General features: G+C 52.5%; 2 protein-coding genes across 2 annotated transcripts; both read right to left on the reverse strand.

Annotated features, from left to right (window-relative positions):
- Positions 1-777: 777 nt before the first annotated feature.
- nanos1 (nanos homolog 1) lies at positions 778-3,018 on the reverse strand. The gene has a single exon (XM_079759357.1). The coding sequence runs from the start codon at positions 2,922-2,924 to the stop codon at positions 2,268-2,270; it is 657 nt and encodes a 218-aa protein (XP_079615483.1). The 5' UTR covers positions 2,925-3,018; the 3' UTR covers positions 778-2,267.
- Positions 3,019-8,193: 5,175 nt separating this feature from the next.
- LOC307091711 (cathepsin Z-like) lies at positions 8,194-13,949 on the reverse strand (the record flags this gene model as incomplete). Its single annotated transcript, XM_079759358.1, has 7 exons — positions 8,194-8,313; positions 8,525-8,687; positions 8,799-8,949; positions 9,125-9,304; positions 9,637-9,800; positions 12,626-12,692; positions 13,868-13,949. 7 exons carry the CDS (start codon positions 13,947-13,949, stop codon positions 8,194-8,196), a joined length of 927 nt encoding a protein of 308 aa, XP_079615484.1.
- Positions 13,950-18,619: the final 4,670 nt, after the last annotated feature.

Below are 18,619 nucleotides of genomic sequence, written 5' to 3' on the forward strand. Positions count from 1 at the left end.
GAGAGAGAGAGAGAGAGAGAGAGAGAGAGAGGGAGAGAGAGAGAGAGAGAGAGAGAGAGAGAGCGAGAGAGAGAGAGAGAGAAATAGTGGTGTGGGAGGCGGTGATAGAGGGTTCTGCCCGGTCCTGTGTATTCAGCTCTCATTCCACAGCCGAGGATTCTGGGAGTCCGGGGCCGGTCCAGAGCAAACAGCCGCCAGGACATTCCTGAGTGGGCCAGCGCCTGGCGCTCTGTCCCTGGAGCCCAGCCCTGACTCCGCCCACACTGAGCTCAGCCTGGGGGGGGGGGGGTCTGGACCCCGACGTCCAGCCGAAGGCCTTGTAGAGCCTGATGACCCCTGACCCCTCCCTGCCCCTTGATGACCTCACTGGAGGTCACTGCACACCGCAGCAGCCGAGGGGGAGGAAGAGACGCTCATCTAACGCACGGCCGTCTAACGGCCTGTCTGTGGGACCCCCATGAGGAGCTAATGGAGGACCTTCATCAGGACCTACAGGAGGACCTCCATGTCAGTCGATCCTCCACTGACCCAAACACTCACATCTTCCCCCTGATGAGGTGGGCTGCAGTACGTCCAAGATGGCCGACCCCACACTCCACCCGCTAGTCGAGGGACAGCTTCCTGTCTGTGGTGTTGATGTGTTTAAAGTACACTCGAACAAGGCGGCATTTTAAACATGTTTATTTCTCTAGTGAATTCATTATTCTGCACAGCAGTATACAGTCGGACCGTGGTAAAATATAAATAACAAAGTAAACAGTGTTTCTGCATTTCATCTTATTCATTTCATCAAAAAACTGGCCAATCCGCGGCCTTTATTCAATAACCCCGCCCCCCACAAGAATTTTAACATCCAACATCTAAAAAAGTATGCTAATATTCATTATTATTTACACATAAACAATGCTTATAGCTTCTCAGAAATTCTCTTCCGTTCTGTTAAATGCAACAAAGTAAAATACATTTATGTTATTCAAAGATCCAAAATACTATCAAAAGCCAGCGGGCAAAAGAGTACAAAAGAGGAGGAGGCTGTGATGTCACTGCACCGCCGTGATGTCACCGCACCGCCGTGATGTCACAGCTGTGATGTCACCACACCGCCGTGCTGTCACACCACCGCCGTGATGTCACACCACAGCGGTGATGTCACACCCTGTGATGTCATACATTCACCAGACTCTGTTTGGAATTGTTTTGGGGGAGGGGGAACACAATGACATCGTTGTTGTTTGGTTGTTTTTGTTTACATCCGCTTGAATCGTCGTGGGGACACTTGTTGTCACATGCAGGTGAAAGGTCCCGGAACTTTGCTACTTAGGGGGTCAAGCTTGATCGCCCCTGGAGAAAGAGAGAGGGAGAGAGAGAGAGAGAGAGAGCGAGAGAGAGAGAGAGAGAGAGAGAGAGAGAGACAAAGACAGCGACAGACAGAGAGACGTGGTCCTATAGGAGCAGGTTCCAGTGTGGTTAGTACACGGAGGGTAAACATCAGTAGGCTATCATCTCTGATCCTACGCCCTGACCTCTAACCTCTGAACATCTTCTGCCCCAAATCACGGACCGCGACCCACTAACCCCTTCCTGAGCCCGTCTGGAGACTAGCATGGGTGGGGGGTCGCTGTGGGACCGGCCCAAAAGGGGGGGGGGGGGGTCCTAGAGCCACTGGTTCCTTAAGAGACAGGGTCCCAGGTCCTAGAGAGACTGGGGCTCTCAGGTCCTAGAGGGACTGGGGCTCTCAGGTCCTGGAGGGACAGGGTCCCAGGGAACATGTCATAGAGACAGGTGTACCGGACCCTCGGAGGATCAGCACAAGTAACTTTGGTGTTCTACGACAAACCGGAAGTGAGTAAACTTCGCTCAGCGTAAAAAAATACTCGGTAGAAATCTGACGTTCACCCCGTGAGGCGCGCGGGTCACATCGGAGCCGAACCCCCGATCCTCCGGTTACACGGTGGGGGTATACAGGCGTTTATACGCGCTCTCAGATGCCTACAAACTAACGACTAAATAAATCTGATGTACAAAGAAAAATAAAGCAAAAATATTCTATGTGAATAAAGCAACTATAAAAATATAAGAGATCTCGGAAAGACAAAAAAACACCAAAATAAACGGTCAGTTTGTGAACTCGGAGTCACGGAAATCCAAGCGTCTGAACCGCTCTTCAGTGCAGCTGAACCCGGACCAGGACCCGGTAGATCCGGACCCGATTGACCCGGACCCGGCGGACCCGAACCCGGACCCGTTTGACCCGGACCCGGTCCTCCTCAGAAGACCTTCATCCTCTTGCCGCCCACCGCGCGGCCGCCCTTCAGGGCGCGCGGGGCGGGCTGGTCCCGGGACAGCGGGCAGTACTTGATGGTGTGCGCGTTGTCCCCGTTGGCGCTGCACAGCGGGCAGGTGTAGGCCCGCAGGATGGGGCACACGACCCGGCCCTCCGCGGTCTTCAGGACGTGGGACCCGAACACCTCCTCCGGCGCGCCGTTGTTCCGGCAGAACACGCAAATCTTGGGCTCCTGCTTGCCGCGGGAGATGGGCTTCCGGAGCCGCCGCTCCACGCCGAACAGGTCGAAGCCGAAGCCCGCCACGTCCCTCTCCGCCGGCGGGGCTCCGAACGGGCTCTGGAACGGACCGGGGAGGGAGAAGCGCTCCGTGAGGTCCAGCAGGGCGGCGGTTGGCGGGGGGCTGGCCGGCGGGCAGCAGCAGTCCGAGCCCCCCGTCAGGACGCACGGGCACGGCGCCGGGGGGTCGTCCAGCCCCAGGCTCGCCTTCAGGGACTGGGTGATGGAGTTGGGGTTCCCGGGCATGCTGAGCTTGGCGGGCTTGGTGACCAGCGTGGACAGGCCGAGGTAGTCGTTCCAGAAGTTAAAGGTGTAGTCGTACGGGTGGCGCGTGTCCAGGTAGCTGTGGTTCAGGAGGTCCATGGCGGCCCCGGTTCTTCTCCGTAGGGAACCGGGCGGGAGAACGAGGGGGGCTCCGCGTGAAGTCGAGTCCGGGTCGCGCGTGGAGCATGCAGGTCAGGTGGGCTCCGGTACTCCGTGGTGTGTGCGCGCGGCTGCCGCCCGCTCTCCGGTTTTAAGGAGCGAGCGCGCGAGGGAGGGCGGGGCGACCGGGAGGTTCTGACCGCGCGCAGGGGGCACACGAGTCCACGGTGGACTGATGGAGGTCCGGTCCTGGACCTGAGACCTGTCAGGACGCGCGGACCCGCTACAGGTCCAGGTCTCTCTCAGAGCAACAACAACCAGTCATTAAAGATGGTCTCTCCGAGTCTTTGTTCTGCAGGAGACCTCAGACGGTCTTTGTCAGGTGGGGTGTTGCTCTCCGTGTTTGGGTTCAGACGCATCGGCTCCAGGATGATGAACCTTTTCCTTCTTTTACGCAGAATCTTCTTCCATATGTTCAGCGGTTCATCAACCAACCGTATTCACTTTATCCCCTGAATAAATACAGATATACACGCCAACACGCACAGTGGTAGTACAGTAGTACATTTCCTACCAACGACAACAGGTCGCTCATACTATTCGTATTCCAAGAAGCACATTTACTAATACATTTAAACACAGGATTTCTCCAGAAAGCATTTAAGGAATTAATGCATTTTTCAATAGGCCACTTATATCAGTAAAACACTATTTATTTGATGTGTTTTATATTTATTGCTTCATGTTTTTATTAGAATCTGCTCCCCACTTCTAAATTATAACACATTAATTACTTAATTAAACCCCGCGCGTTGTAAACACTGGCACACTGTGTGTCAGCAGTCATCTCCTCCTCTTCCACCTCCACCTCCTCCGTCACCTCCACCTCCTTCTCCTCCACCTCCTCCTCCTTCTCTTCCTCCTGTTCCGCGAGCGAGCAGGTGAAAACCAGACCACCACGTGCAAATCATTCATCACGACCGAACATTGAAGTCGCCGCGTGCCGTTCCGCTACACTGACGTCATTAACACACTCAGACGAGGAGGCCTATATTTACTGAACAATGGACTGACAAACACACGCACATACACGCGCGCGCACACGCAAGCGCACGCACGCAAGCATCTACAAACACTCACAAACACACCCAACACGGGTTCAGTCGAGGATTTGGGGAGTTGTACCTTCAAAGGATGTGTTAGCTACTACTGTACTATAATGCAGTGTACTGTGGTATAATGCAGTATAAGGCAGTGTACTACTGTAGTATAATGTAGTGTACTGCAGTGTTATGTAGTATAATGCAGTGTACTACTGTTGTATAATGTAGTGTACTGCAGTGTTATGTAGTATAATGCAGTGTACTACTGTAGTGTACTGTAGTATAATGTAGTAAAATGCTGTATTATACAACAGTGTTCTGTAGTATAATGTAGGACAATGTACCCCCCCATGTCAGACAAGAATCCCCAGAATGCAACCTGATCTCCTCCCCGGACAGACCTGAGACCATGTCTCATGTCTCTCCATGTCTCATGGTTCCTGTCTGCTGCTCTTCCCAGTGTGACCGGTACTCCCAGTCTCCGTAGTTCTTGCTTACAGCTGGTTCTCCCCAGGCTGCAGGAACCTCCTGTTGCCACGACGACAGTTCAACGATGTTCTGGCTCTTTATTATGCAGGGCGCGTGATCCATGTTTATTCAGTAGAGAGGTGGGGGGGGGGGGGGGGGGGGGCACTCCCAGCTGGAAGGTTCTGGGTTCGATCCCCAATGTCCACCACCTACCTGCAAGATGACCCCTGACCCTTGACCCCTCCCTGCTCCTTAACGACCCCGCCCACTGTAAGTCCTCCAGGGCTAAACGGTCAAACAGTCAACGGTAACGTGTGCGTCGGTCATCGCGTGATCTGCACCAGGACACTGGTGTCCCTCACTGGTGTGGTGACTTGGTAACTGGTGTATCCATGGCAACACAGAGTGACGGGAGTGCCTTGGAATTCCAGTGGTGGATGAGGTGAGAGATGGGCTGAGGTACCGCCGTGGTCGGGGGCTCCACGCCACGGGGCCAAGCGGGGGCGCTCAGACCGCTGCTCTGAGCTCGCAGCCCCGGGAGGTCAGGAGGATGAAGAGTGGATGATGATGATGATGATGAAGAGTTAATAACAGGCAGAGCGCAGAATCACCCGTCACCGTGCAGCCTCTGAAATATTCATGGACGCCTTATTGTTTAATTTTGTTGTGAGTAAGAAGAATTAAGGCTGATCCATTAGCGAAAGCTAATTCTGCAAGCACCCGCAGCTCGATGAGTAATTGGGAGGGAGGGAGGGAGGGAGAGGAGCGATGAGACTAAACCGCAGCAGGGTGTAAATGGATGTCTGAGCTGCAGCACTAAGTGATTGTTGAGTTTCGGCTGGATGAGGGAAAACTGAGAGAGAGAGAGAGAGAAAGAGAGAGAGAGAGAGAGAGAGAGAGAGAGAGGGAGAGAGAGATGGAGAGAGAGGGGGCGTGAGAGAGAGATGGAGAGAGAGGGGGCGTGAGAGAGAGAGAGGGGAGGAGAGATTGAGAGAGAGCGAGAGAGAGAGAGGGAGAGAGAGATGGAGAGAGGGGGGGTGAGAGAGAGAGGGGGGAGGAGAGATTGAGAGAGAGAGAGAGAGAGAGAGAGAGGGAGAGAGAGAGATGGAGAGAGAGGGGGGGTGAGAGAGAGAGAGAGGGGGGAGAGATTGAGAGAGAGAGAGAGAGAGGGAGAGAGAGATGGAGAGAGAGATTGAGAGACAGAGAGAGAGAGAGAGAGAGAGAGAGGGAGAGAGAGATGGAGAGAGGGGGGGTGAGAGAGAGAGAGGGGGGGAGAGAGAGAGAGACAGAGACAGAGAGAGGGAGACAGAGAGAGAACTGTAGACAGAGAGGGGTAGAGAGAGAGAGAGAGAGAGAGAGAGAGAGAGAGAGAGAGAGCGCGAGAGAGAGAGAGAGAGAGAGAGAGAGCGAGAGAGAGAGAGAGAGAGAGACAGTGTGTGTTTACAGGAAATGAAGGGTGACAAACAGTGTTTAATGAACGGATGTCGTACCGAGCGCCGTTTACATCCCGCTCCTAAACGACATCCCAGATGAATTATGCAGATTCCTTCCCAGGGCTCGTGCGTTCTGAGCGTAATAAAGTGTGATTTAGGAAGTGTTGTGGAGCTGGTATCTCTGTGCTGGGCGTACGGCGTGCCGTACTGGTCCTACTAGAGTCCCAGTCAACATGTGGAGCAGAGGCTTAGAGGACTGCTGAGGGAAACCCAGGAAGGAGCACATGTCCTCCATTTTGTATTTCCTACCTCTAGTTGTTTGGTTTGTGTCATCAAAATGAGGTCACATGGATAACACTTTTACTTATGATTATAGCATGTTGATTATATATCTGATGTACTCCCTGCTGGAAGGCTCAATACAGATCGTTCCTCTGTATGGGTTCATGTCCTTTGAATATATTTATATTAATATATTAATACATTAGAAGGACTGCATGGTACATCTAAGGGCCCTTTTTGACCACAAGGGGAACTCGGATTCATGATGGGATAGAGATCAGCCAGTGGATACAGGCCATTTGGTGTCCACTTCCACTGGTGATGTCACTATGGGGGTCGGTTTAAAAGGGCCCTTTAATGAATGGGCTCCATGTTAACCCTTCATAAGGCTTCGGAGCGACAGGCCTTCTATAACTCTTTATCTACCAGGAGGAACATCTCCAGTCATAAGAAGAGCTTTCCGTACATTCCAGTTGGTTTCCTCTGCGGCGTGTTTCCCAGTGTGGCAAGCCGACTGGAAACCTTCCTCCTTGAGAACCATGCTTCCTAGCTAATCCACTTCCAAATTACAAGCAGCTGCTTCTCTAAACGCTGCTGCTGTACTCGTGTTTCTCTTCAAAATAAAAAAACGAGCGCCGCCAAAGAAGTAGAGGCAGTGAAGTTCATGGGGACAAAATTTCTTTCTGTACATTTGACAATTATCACATTCGAGTTTTTATTGGCGACCTCTCTCTGGGGTGTATTATATAATGTGGTATTGACTTAATTGAGGGAGGAATAATGAATGCATCCCAAACTTGTGCTCTTCCTACTGTGGGCTCTAAGTGTGTTTACGCTGAATCACCGCTCCACAGAGAGCCGTTGATTGAATACCCTCCTAAGTATTAACGTATTAGCGACCAGAGTACTATTGCTGAATATATTTGAAATGAAAGGTTTGCCTTTAAATGCACTTTGCATTAGATTTTTGCCCATTACTGGAACGTTTCCTATCAGATTCAGTTAGCTGGTTCCCCCTCACCCTAACGGACGCCCACAGGGGGAATCCCCCCAGGTCTGGTGATCTGAGCACATGAAGCCTTTCCTCCGGCGAGGAATCGACCACCACGCACACCTCGTGTGTAAGGAATATGAGCAATCCATTTTGCGTATTGATTTCTGTAATGAAAAAACGCTGGCATTAAAACCCCGCTCACATGCACCCGCACGTTTGATTCCCTTAGTTTGGCTCCCCAATCACGTAGGTTCCCCCGCCGCCCAGGACCACGTGGTGCGGTGAACACCGGGGGAAATTTAATTAGAGAACAAATTAGATTTTCTTTGAAAGTTGTGTTGTGCGGTGACTGTTTTGATTATATGATATTGAACAGCCAAATGACGTCCAATAGCTACGGTAATACAAGTCTTTGTTTAGAAGCCTAGTAAACATACTGCCATGCCTTTCTGGAGAAGCTAGTATAGTGGCTCTGCCTGAATGCTAGGCTCACATGCAAAGCTCGTCCCCAGAAGGACATATACCATAGTTTACCGAGTAGTTCCTTCAGTAGATCAGCGTTTATGATCCAGTCAATCGGCGACATGTGGCTCATGAGGTAGAGTGGGTTGGCTTGAAACCGGAAGGTTGCTAGTTCAATCCTGGCTACTCCTAGCCAAGCTGTCCTTGAGAAAGATACATAACCTAACTGCTCCCGACAAGCTGGCCGTATCTGATGTGTGAAAGTCATTTTAAAGCGCAATGAGTGGCCACTGGTTAGAAAGACGCTGTATAAAAGTGTATTCAGAAACCATGGCCCAAACAGCTTGATAGATATTAAACCAGCAGAACCAAATAATTGCATGTTATTTGGTTAATGCATGGTCCCATTAATCCCAGTCAGGACCAACACTAAGTAGAACCCATAGCCCTCTAGTTTCCAGAAGAACTAACAGTGTTGCAAAACAAAGGCTTTATTTATTTATCAGAACAGGAAGTACACAGCGCCCCTAGTGGCGGGAGAGGATTGGGTCTCCGTAGGCGCAGTCCTCCTCCAGCGCCAGGTTGTAAGTGCTCCCGCTTTCTCCCTTGTAGGCGCTGGTGACGATCTTCAACCAGCCCTGCTCCCCCTGCAGACAAACCCGGGTCAGGACAACCAGCACCACGTCTGCAGCATCAGATGCACCCCCACCAACGTGATGAACCACACACACAACGAGCTGCAGACATCCATCAGAAGACGGTAGTAAGCCATAAGGAACGCTATGTAGAGTTTAACATTAAGAAACTTGTGGAGAGGTGACGCATTAAAGGGAGCCCCAGTGCGGACCACACCCTCACCCAAGGCTCCCCCCAGGAGTTGCGTACGATCCAGTACTCGGTGCCATTGTCCACTCCCCAGCCGGTGACCGCCACGATGTGGTTGATCCCTGGGAGCTCCACATGCTCACGGTACAGCCCTCCAGTGTAGGCATCCAGGGTCTCAGTGGCCATGATCCCACAGCTACAGGAACGAGACAGAGGAGTCCATCAGCTTCAGACTAAGGGTAGAAAACAGCCTAAAAAAAAAAATAAAAAAAACCAAGCAGCGTGGCTTCATCTTAAGGCATGTCACCTGATAGGCCCGCCACTGAAGATCTCAGCCTTCATCTTCTCCCGCCCAGCGACGGTGCCGTAGTCGCCCACGCGCCACAGGGTGTAGTTCTGCACCACATTGCACTTCCCGAAGGTAGTGCAGGTGCCGCATGCGTTGAAGGGCTTGCACTCTGTTGGAAGATATTTGATACTAAAGAGCCTCAAGAATACAGTCAAATGATCCAGCAAGGTGAAATGGTCATGGGGCCAGCATCGTGTATCTGGTCATGTCACGGTGACCAGACATCTGCTCCTTAGTGCCTCAGCGCCGGCTGACCCCCGTACCAGGTGCAACACAACACCTACTCTGGTCGAGGGCCTGGTAGTTGTTGCAGGTTTCGTCGGGGATGCCGTGCTCGTGGGCGTACTGCCACACGGGGAGGTGGTCTCCTCCGTTGCAGGTCCCGGAGTCGGCGCAGTCCAGCACGTGCTGGACAGACAGGTAAGCGGACGGCCAGGCAGCCCGCCTCTTGATGTTGATGCGGTCTTAGGAACAGGGAAACAAACAGTCAGCCCAGACTGAGCCAACGCGTCACAGTCTGGACGAAGCCTGACACTGTAGCCGGTTTAAGATCCATGATGAGGACCCCAGCGTGTCAAGACAGGACCCTCAAGGAGAACATGCTCTAGAACGTTACACATGGTGTGGAACGTCTAATTGAGAACATCAACTAGATGTTGGTTGATCTTTAGGTTAACGGAACATGTGAAACTACTTCAGACCAGCGGAGGAGGAGGATACAGTCAGGATCATTGTACAGGGGTGTAGAGCACTAAGGTGGTTTCGGAACATCTAGAGCAGAACACTGAGGCCGTACCGGCTAAAGCGCTGGTGCTCCCGTGGGCCCAGCAGGACCCACAGTACTGGGGGATGTGCTGGTTCCGTGTGGTGCTGACGTAGTTCACTCCGCCCACGTTCCTCCAGTCCCAGGTCTGGGGGAGCTCCGCCAGGTTCAAGAGCTCGTGAGGACGAGGAGCCGTTCTGTGGAGTCACAAGGGGACGGACTCCATGAGGCTCGGGTTCAAACAGCAGAGAGATACACGACATCGGTGGAGTTCATCAGGAAGCTAAATGGAGAAGCCACAGGATGGAGCATGGACAGAGGGTTGAGGACAAGTGTGACGTGCAGCTGAACCAGAGTCAGCTGAACCATGAAGAAGTGAACCACTCCAGAGATGGTAGACCAAGCAAGGCCTACACTGAACGCCTGCTTTCTGTGGTAAACTAAAGCCACCAGCTCTCAGCTCCATAAATTGTAATTAAGAAGAAGGCATTTTAACCACAGATACTTACTTCACTCCATAGCTTGACGTCCTGGGCCCCGGTCGGTAGCAAGCATCCCTTGCGCTGCTAGCATGTCCTGCTATCACCGCTAGCACCACCAGGACAAGCTGAAACAGTTTCAACCCAGCCATGTTCGATTAACCAGCCTGACACATGTACCTGAAGTGGCACCTGGCTGAGCTTTTATACCCCGGCCACACAAACAAACGCTTGTTAACTCTCACACACAGAACCTGCTGCACGAGCGTAATCACGAGTCATGCCCTTCACCTGGGCACAGACCTTGATTGGTGAGGAAGACATGAACGCAGCAGATGTCTGAAGGCAGGAAGGCCGGGCGAGGCGATGGCCAGAGTGTGTGTTATTGGTTAAGGTCTCTGGTCTCAGTGGGGGTCCGAGGCTAGCTCCCCCCCCAGTGTTTAACTTCTGCAGCTAATGCAGTGCGATCGGATTAAAAGCCACCCGCCGCCGCCGCCGTGAGGTATTCGCAGAGCAACCGACCCATTTGTTCAGGATTCAGACGTTAATACTTGGAGGCTATTCAATCAACGGCTCTCTGTGGAGCAGTGGTTCAGCTTAAACTCACTTAAAGCCCACGATATGAAGAGGACAAGTTTGGAACGCATTCGTTATTCCTGCCTTAATTAAGTCAATACCACATTATATAATACACCCCACAGACACTGAGAGATAGATAGAGAGAGAGAGACATAGACACAGACAGAGGGAGAGAGTACTAGATGGTTATTCAACACTGTTTGGGTCTTGTGTGTTGATCTCCTCAGATAAGAGGAGCTTAGCAGTAGAACTACGATCTGATATCTTACCTCTGTGACTAGAGACAGGATCCCCCGCGAGACCACACAGATGAAAGGATATTATTAATATTTAGATTTTGGAGACGTTCAGCATGCCTCTGAAAAGCAAAAGACCTTGAGTCAGCCGAGAGTTGCAGTCTAGAACCCAAACATGAGGAGCACTTAACCAATTAACAATAACGTTAGATTACTTTCTCTCTCTCTCTCTCTCTCTCTCTCTCTCTCTCTCTCACTCTCCTCTCCTCTCTCTCTCTCTTTCTTTCTTTCTTTCTTTCTTTCTTTCTTTCTTTCTTTCTTTCTTTCTTTCTTTCTCTCTCTCTCTCTCTCTCTCTCTCTCTCTCTCTCTCTCTCTCTCTCTCTCTCTCTCTTTGTTATAAACTTACTATTGGCTAACCTACGGAGTCTGTCTCCGGACTCTGATACATTGTTTGTGTGTTGTGTCTCGTGTGTTGTGTGTTTTGTGTTGTATGTGTCTGTTGCGTGTGCGTGTGTTGTGCGTTGGATATTGAAGATCTATATGCCATGTGTGGGTTTGATGATGAGGATGATGTCATCTGTCGTGTGCTGAGGCTGTGTTGATGTCGTTCATTGAACCAATCAGCACGGAGGGCTTGGTACCCGCTCCTCCTGATTGGACCATGCTCAGCATAGCTCCTCATGCTAGGTATCACGCTAGGTTTAACTGTGTCAACATGCCTGGTATCATGCTAGGCCTCATGTTAGGTATCATGTTAGGTATCATGCTAGTAATGATGCAAGCTGTAAGCAAGTTAATAAACTAGGCATCATGCTCGGCATAAGCATGCTAACATGCTAGCTAACATGCTAGGTGTAAGCATGTCAACATGCTGGCTATCATGCTAGGTGTAAGCATGTCAATATGCTAGCTAACATGCTAGGTGTAAGCATGTCAATATGCTAGCTAACATGCTAGGTGTAAGCATGTCAACATGCTGGCTATCAGGCTAGGTGTAAGCATGTCAATATGCTAGCTAACATGCTAGGTGTAAGCATGTCAATATGCTAGCTAACATGCTAGGTGTAAGCATGTCAACATGCTGGCTATCATGCTAGGTGTAAGCATGTCAGTATGCTAGCTAACATGCTAGATGTAAGCATGTCAATATGCTAGCTAACATGCTAGGTGTAAGCATGTCAACATGCTGGCTATCATGCTAGGTGTAAGCATGTCAACATGCTGGCTATCATGCTAGGTGTAAGTGTGTCCACATGCTCATTAATGTCAGTGAGGAAGCAGCTCTCGGAGGTCAAGCTACATGACACGGGGTAAGTAGCGTGCGTCCTGTCTTTCATCCTCTTTTTCCTAACGAGCTCGGGGTCCGCTGGTCGGCCTGTGTGTTCCACTTGCCTGTTAGCTCTGTTTACTGTACATATGCTCAGTGGATCTGTGTTCTTTGATTAGTGGTTGTTTGTGGGTCTGTAGCTGTGTTTGTGTGTGGGCATGAAAGTGTGTGAGTGTATGTGTGTTTGTTTGTGAGTGTGTGTGTGTGTGTGTGTGTTCTAGCGTGCGTGTGTTTGTCTTACAACTTGTGCCTTTTGAACGACAACATCAACCTTTTGATCAGGCAGCAGTATCTGATAACCACATCAAATCACCAGATTGCACTAAAACAACACCAGCAACAAAGACTTCTGATTTGTTCCAGAGCTTCTATGGCAGAGCACGGTCTCCCGAGAACCCACCTTCCTCCACAGGTCTTAATGAACGGACTCCACAGGAAGGTCAGAGTGGACCACAGGCTTTGGAAGACTGGGGGGCGAAGGGGGTTTCCATGGAGACCAGCAGCTCACCATTCTTGACATGCAGCCCATAATACTCTGGCCGCTGTGGCGGATCAGTGGTGGGTGGAGGAGCTCTGACAGCGATGCTTTCATCTCAGCCATCTAGGCAGAGAAACTGAAGCTCCTTTTAAGGTGTGTTCAGAGTCTGGCCAAACGTTCTGCTCTGTTCAGGTGGAGAGCGAGAGCGCTCTGCTCCAGAATGGAGCGCTGGCCTCCCTCTGTGTGTTGGCTGCTAGCCTAGCACTCTGGTGTTGGTTTGGTGCTGCCTGTGTGTGTGTGTGTGTGTGTGTGTGTGTGTGTGTGTTTGTGCGCAGTGTTGGTTTGTTGCTGCCTGTGTGTGTGTGTGTGTGTGTGTGCGTGGTGTTGGTTTGGTGCTGTCTGTGTGTCTGTCTGTCTCTGTCTGTGTGTGTGTGTGTGTGTGTGCGTGCGTGTGTGTGTGTGCGTGCGTGTGTGTGTGCGCGTGTGTGCGGTGTTGGTTTGGTGCTGTGCTGCTGCAGAACCTTGGAAGGAACCCAGCCTCACGTGACCCTCGCCCGACCCGCTCCACTCTCTGGCATCACACACTGAATCAAGCTAAGCTCATGCTAGGTATCACGCTAGCTTTAATCATGTCTACATGCTAGAAATCATGCTAGGCGGAATGGTGTCAACGTGCCCCACTTTCTGGAGATCTGGTGGTAGCTTTTGGGTAGTTAGCAGCTGGGTTACGTGAGTGTAGCTCTGGGTAGTAAGCGTAGCTGTAGATAGTTAGCACACAGGTAGCTAGCTGAGCTCTGGAAAAATAGCAGCTAGTTAGTTAGCATAGCCTGAGTGGCCATCAACTAGGGAGTTAGCTTAGCTCTAAGCAACTATTAACTAGGTAGTAAGAATAGGTCTGTGTAGTTAGCGTCTGGTGTCTCTGGTTGTCCCCTCTCCTCCTCCTCCCCCCAGAGGTGATGTCCGCCCAGCCACTCCGCAGGCCATCAAAGCCTCCTGATGAATTCCACCGGGCCAGGGGAGCTGGGTAATCCCGGCCCCCCGAGGTGAGGGGATGTCAGGGACAGGGGCCGGGTCCAGCGGTCTGGCTGCCGCTGGCATCACGGCGACCTCGGACTAATCGAGTGTGAACGAGGCCCCAGACGACCCGGTCATTAACCCGGTTACCAGAGGAATGCCTGAGTCCTCCTCCCTGCTCCTCCACCACCGCCCCCGTCAGGTCGGCAAGGTGGAGTCCCTGCTCCTCCATGAGGGGCTACGTTGTGTGCTTGTGTCGCCCAGCAGAGACCAGGACCTGTGGATCGTGACACGTCGATGTTAACCCGGTTATCTAACACCAGGCGTACGCACAACAACATGGTGGTTTCCTGCTGTTCTGGGAAGTGTTGAACCTCTCAACCACCTCATGTGTGTTTTAACTCACCAAGGACACATGTCACGCATCACACTCAGGGGGGGCCCGGCGGACCCTGCTGAGAGCGTGCTGCAGTCGGCGTTCACTCCTGGCTCGGTTTTGTTAGCGGTGGTTCGCAGCGCAGCCAAATGAGATTACTGCGCTCCCCTCGCCGCTCCCTCCTGGCGAGTCTGCCTGACACAAGCAATTTCCTGGCGGTATTGGAAAAGCTTTCCCAGCGTCGGGAACTCCTAACCAGCGGCTCGGAGCCCGGGCCCAGCCAGCTGCGCCCCCACGAAAACACATCCCATTTATTTGTGTTTGGGGAAAACGTTGGTTGATTCAAAGCTGGAGGTGCTGGAGGTGTAGAGGTCGTGGAGGTTCTGGAGGTGCTCGAGGAGGTGGAGGTTCTGGAGGTGGTGCTGGTGGTGGAGGTGGTGGAGGTGTAGAGGTCGTGGAGGTTCTGGAGGTGCTCGAGGAGGTGGAGGTTCTGGAGGTTTGGAGGTGTTTAGGTGGTGGAAGTGTGCCGGTGGTGGAGATGTATAGGTGGTGGACGTGGTGCCGGTGTTGGTGTTTGCGTTGGAGAAAAGGGTGTTTCTTTACATTGGACTCCGGCCCCGGGCCGTCAGCACCGGTACGGGGAGGCTCAGGCTTCAGACCCAGGCGGAGTGTCTCTGTGAGAGGGGCTCCAGGTACATTTACATTTAGGCCGTTTAGCTGTCGCTTCTATCTAAAGAGACTGTCAATAAGTGCATTTGTCAATTGAAAGATCAACACAATATATCTCAGTACACTAAGGATGTTCATAGAACCAAGTGCCAAGCACTGACAATCACTAGGTTAACCCATTCCCCGTACACAAAGAAAGCTAGGATAAGATGCTACTTGATGCTAAGTACTATTAGGGTTAGGATAATAGTACTTATACACCCAAGGATGTATAATACACAGTAAGTGCGTACATTAAGTGCCAGAACGTACAACATATAATAAGTGCGTACATTAAGTGCCAGGTAGGCTAGGTAGCTTGATGGATCACAGAGGTAGTTTTTGAATATTTGTGGAGAAGGAGGTCATTGTGACGAGGAGCTGGGGTATTTTTAACCAGTCTGTTATCAGGAGATTCAGGGGGAAGCTCCCCAGTTTGTGTCTGGTCTGAGACCAGACAGACACCGCCTCCTCAACGTCCAGACCCCCTCATATGACGCCACCTCTCCATATTCATGAGACGGTTCAATGGTTTCAGCTGACAGCCATTACAGATCTGCTGCTAGGGAGAATTAGCATACAGGTCTTCAGCAGCCAATAGATGAGGGGCGAGGGAAAGAGGGGTTATCAGACAGGACAGAACAGACTGTGGCCATCTACCTGGACAGACTCTGAGCCTCTACCTGGACAGACTGAGCCTCTAAGGAGGCGACATTAAGGAGTAGGTAGGGGTAGACAGTACAGAGACAGGTCATTAAGGAGCAGGTAGGGGTTAGACAGTACAGAGACTGGTCATTAAGGAGCCGGTAGGGGTTAGACAGTACAGAGACTGGTCATTAAGGAGCCGGTAATGGTTAGACAGTACAGACAGGTCATTAAGGAGCAGGTAGGATTTAGGGGGCATCTTGCTGTAGGGTCTACAGGTAGACTGAGGACATCAGGCATCGAACCCAGCACCTCTGGGCTGGTACCCTGACCACCGAACCACATCCTGAGGCGCTGTAGGAGGCAGGCCTGTATTTACTCTGCTCTCCTGGAGACCTAGTTCTGGAACGACCCAGTTAGACTGACCCACTTTCCCCAGGTGTGGAGAAGAACGTTTCTATTAGTGTGAGGGGGGAGTACAGTATTAATAGATCTAATATATATATACACACTTTATTCATAGTGCAGCGCTGAGGTCTGAAGTGAGTCGTAGGGTCGGATCGCAGAGCAGCCGTCAGGAGATCGTTCATAAGTGTTCTGACTGTTTACCTTTTGCTGTTCCATCCCCAGAGAGAGAGAGAGAGAGAGAGAGAGAGAGATGTTCTCATTTCTAACAGGCCTATTTAGAGTGATAGGAATGGAGAGGTTAGAGAGAGAGGGGGTGGGGGAGAGGAAGAGGGCTGGGGGGGGGGAAGGGGGGGGGGGGCAGAGAGAGAAATAGAGAAACAATAATTGGTAGGGGGGAGGGGGAGAGGGAGAGAGGTGGGGAGAGAGGAGGAGAGAGGAGCGAGCAGGGTAACAGGGAGAGCAGAGATATTGAACAGAGTGGAACAGAGACAGGTATCTATATTAGAGAGAGAGGAGAGAGAGGACAAAAGACTAAAGGAAAGGGTGGGGAGGGAGAGAGGGGAGAGAGGGGGAGAGGCAGATGGGGAGGAGGGAGAGAGAGGGAGAGGGGAGGCGGGGGAGTCTGCAGAGGAGGCAGCACAGTACTGAGCTCTGACAGGTGGAGGAGGTTCATTACCCCGCTCTCCCTGTTCCTCCCTCCTGAACCGACCCCAGTTCACCCCTGATGGTTCTGACCCGCTGAACCCCGCCCCGCCCGCCCAGGGACCCCACGGCGGGATCCGGGGTGTAGAACACACCGGGACGCCCCCCCCCCTCCCCCTGTCATCCCCTCTCCTGCCGCTGGGCCGGGTGTCGCGGGGATCAGAGACGCTCCATTTACAGAGGAATGTTCCGGAGGAGGGCTTCCGGTCCGGATTAGGGGGGATTGGGGGGGGTGCGCTGGACCCTGACGGACAGGGCCGCTGGGCTGCAGGTGTGCTCCCGGGTCTCTGGTAATCCCGGGCTTTACCGCCGCTCTCCCCCCCCTCTCAAAGGCCGAGGCCACTTGGAATTCTGTACCGCGGAGGGGGGGTGTGGGGCCCGGCGTCCATTTAGTCTGGCTTCCTGTCTGTCAGCCGTTGAATGGGGCCGCCTCGGACCCTGAAAGACCCTCACCTCCGGGCCCCCGTTTGATCTCGCGGCGCAGGTGACACCGAGAGGGCCCTTGAAGTCTCTGGCCTCTCCTAAGGAGTTGTACTGGACAAGAATCCCCCCCCCTCGCCCCTCGCCCCTCGCCCCCCGGCGCCCTTCGAACACTCTAATCCCCCCTCCCCCCCCCCCCCCCCCCCCCCTCCCACTTTAATCAGCTTCCTGTTTGTTCCCCGCCACATCCTGCCGCCTGCTCCGCTGCTCCGGGAGAATACTTTGATCGACTGCAGCAGCGTGGTACGAATTAAACGTAATCCGCGATCTGAATGTTATCCGCTCGCTAACGACGTGAGCTTTCAGACTTTAATTCGCCTCTGATCGGTTTCGTGTGAACGAACAGAAGCCAATCAGGGGGGACACATTGAGCTGCTGCTGCTGCTGTTGTTGTTGTGTCCCTGTAGAGGCAGCAAGGGACAGACCTCAGGACAACAGGCAGGAGGACGAGGGACACGTCTCAGAGTTACTCAGACAGTCAGGAGAGTCACAGAACCCCGTCCGGATTAGCCTAATCACGTCCATAATGCTGCTATTAGCATATGCTAATGAGTATGGTAATCCTGCTGGTCTGTAGAGGCGGGATTAAAGAGGCGGTCTCTGTGACAGTACCCGGTGTTTACGTTCTGCTCTGCTGGTCTCAACCGAGACCCTGATCCCCTACGCCCCACGTAGCGCCTGCTAGCTTTGCAGTACTCTCTGTTGGCTAGCTTAGTAGCTCTCTCTTTCTGCTAGCGCCGCAACGCTGTTGCTCCTTCCGCTGTACAGTGCCGTCTGTAAGCTAGCCTTGTAGCACTGTCCTGTTTTGGTAGCTTTGTAGCGCATTCAATCTGCTAGCTCTGTAGCGCTGTAGTTTCTTACTCTAGCACTTTAGTTAGCAAAGAGACAGTGCTACATGGCCGTCTCTTCTGCTGTCTCTCTGCTGGCACCGTAGCACTGTCTCTCTGCTATCCCAGTAGCACTGTGTCTCTGCTAGCCATGTAGCGCTGTGTCTCTGCTAGCCATGTAGCACTGTGTCTCTGCTAGCCCTGTAGCACTGTGTCTCTGCTAGCCATGTAGCGCTGTGTCTCTGCTAGCCCCGTAGCGCTGTGTCTCTGCTAGCCCCGTAGCGCTGTGTCTCTGCTAGCCCCGTAGCGCTGTGTCTCTGCTAGCCTTGTAGCGCTGTCTCTCTGCTAGCCCCGTAGCGCTGTGTCTCTGCTAGCCCTGTAGCGCTATCCCTCTGCTAGCCCCGTAGCGCTATCCCTCTGCTAGCCCTGTAGTGCTATCCCTCTGCTAGCCCTGTAGTGCTATCCCTCTGCTAGCCCTGTAGTGCTGTCTCTCTGCTAGCCCTGTAGCGCTATCCCTCTGCTAGCCCTGTAGTGCTGTCTCTCTGCTAGCCCTGTAGCGCTCTGTCTCTCTGCTAGCCCTGTAGCGCTGTGTCTCTCTGCTAGCCCCGTAGCGCTGTGTCTCTGCTAGCCCTGTAGCGCTGTCTCTCTGCTAGCCCTGTAGCGCTGTCTCTCTGCTAGCCCTGTAGCGCTCTGTCTCTCTGCTAGCCCCGTAGCGCTGTGTCTCTCTGCTAGCCCCGTAGCGCTGTGTCTCTGTTA

This window comes from Pollachius pollachius, assembly GCF_949987615.1.
Source record: "Pollachius pollachius genome assembly, contig: scaffold_363, whole genome shotgun sequence".
Classification (NCBI taxonomy): domain Eukaryota; kingdom Metazoa; phylum Chordata; class Actinopteri; order Gadiformes; family Gadidae; genus Pollachius; species Pollachius pollachius.

Coding starts and splice junctions, on each gene's coding strand:
- nanos1 (XM_079759357.1), bottom strand. CDS start 2,924: ATGGACCTCCTGAACCACAGCTACCTGGACACGCGCCACCCGTACGAC.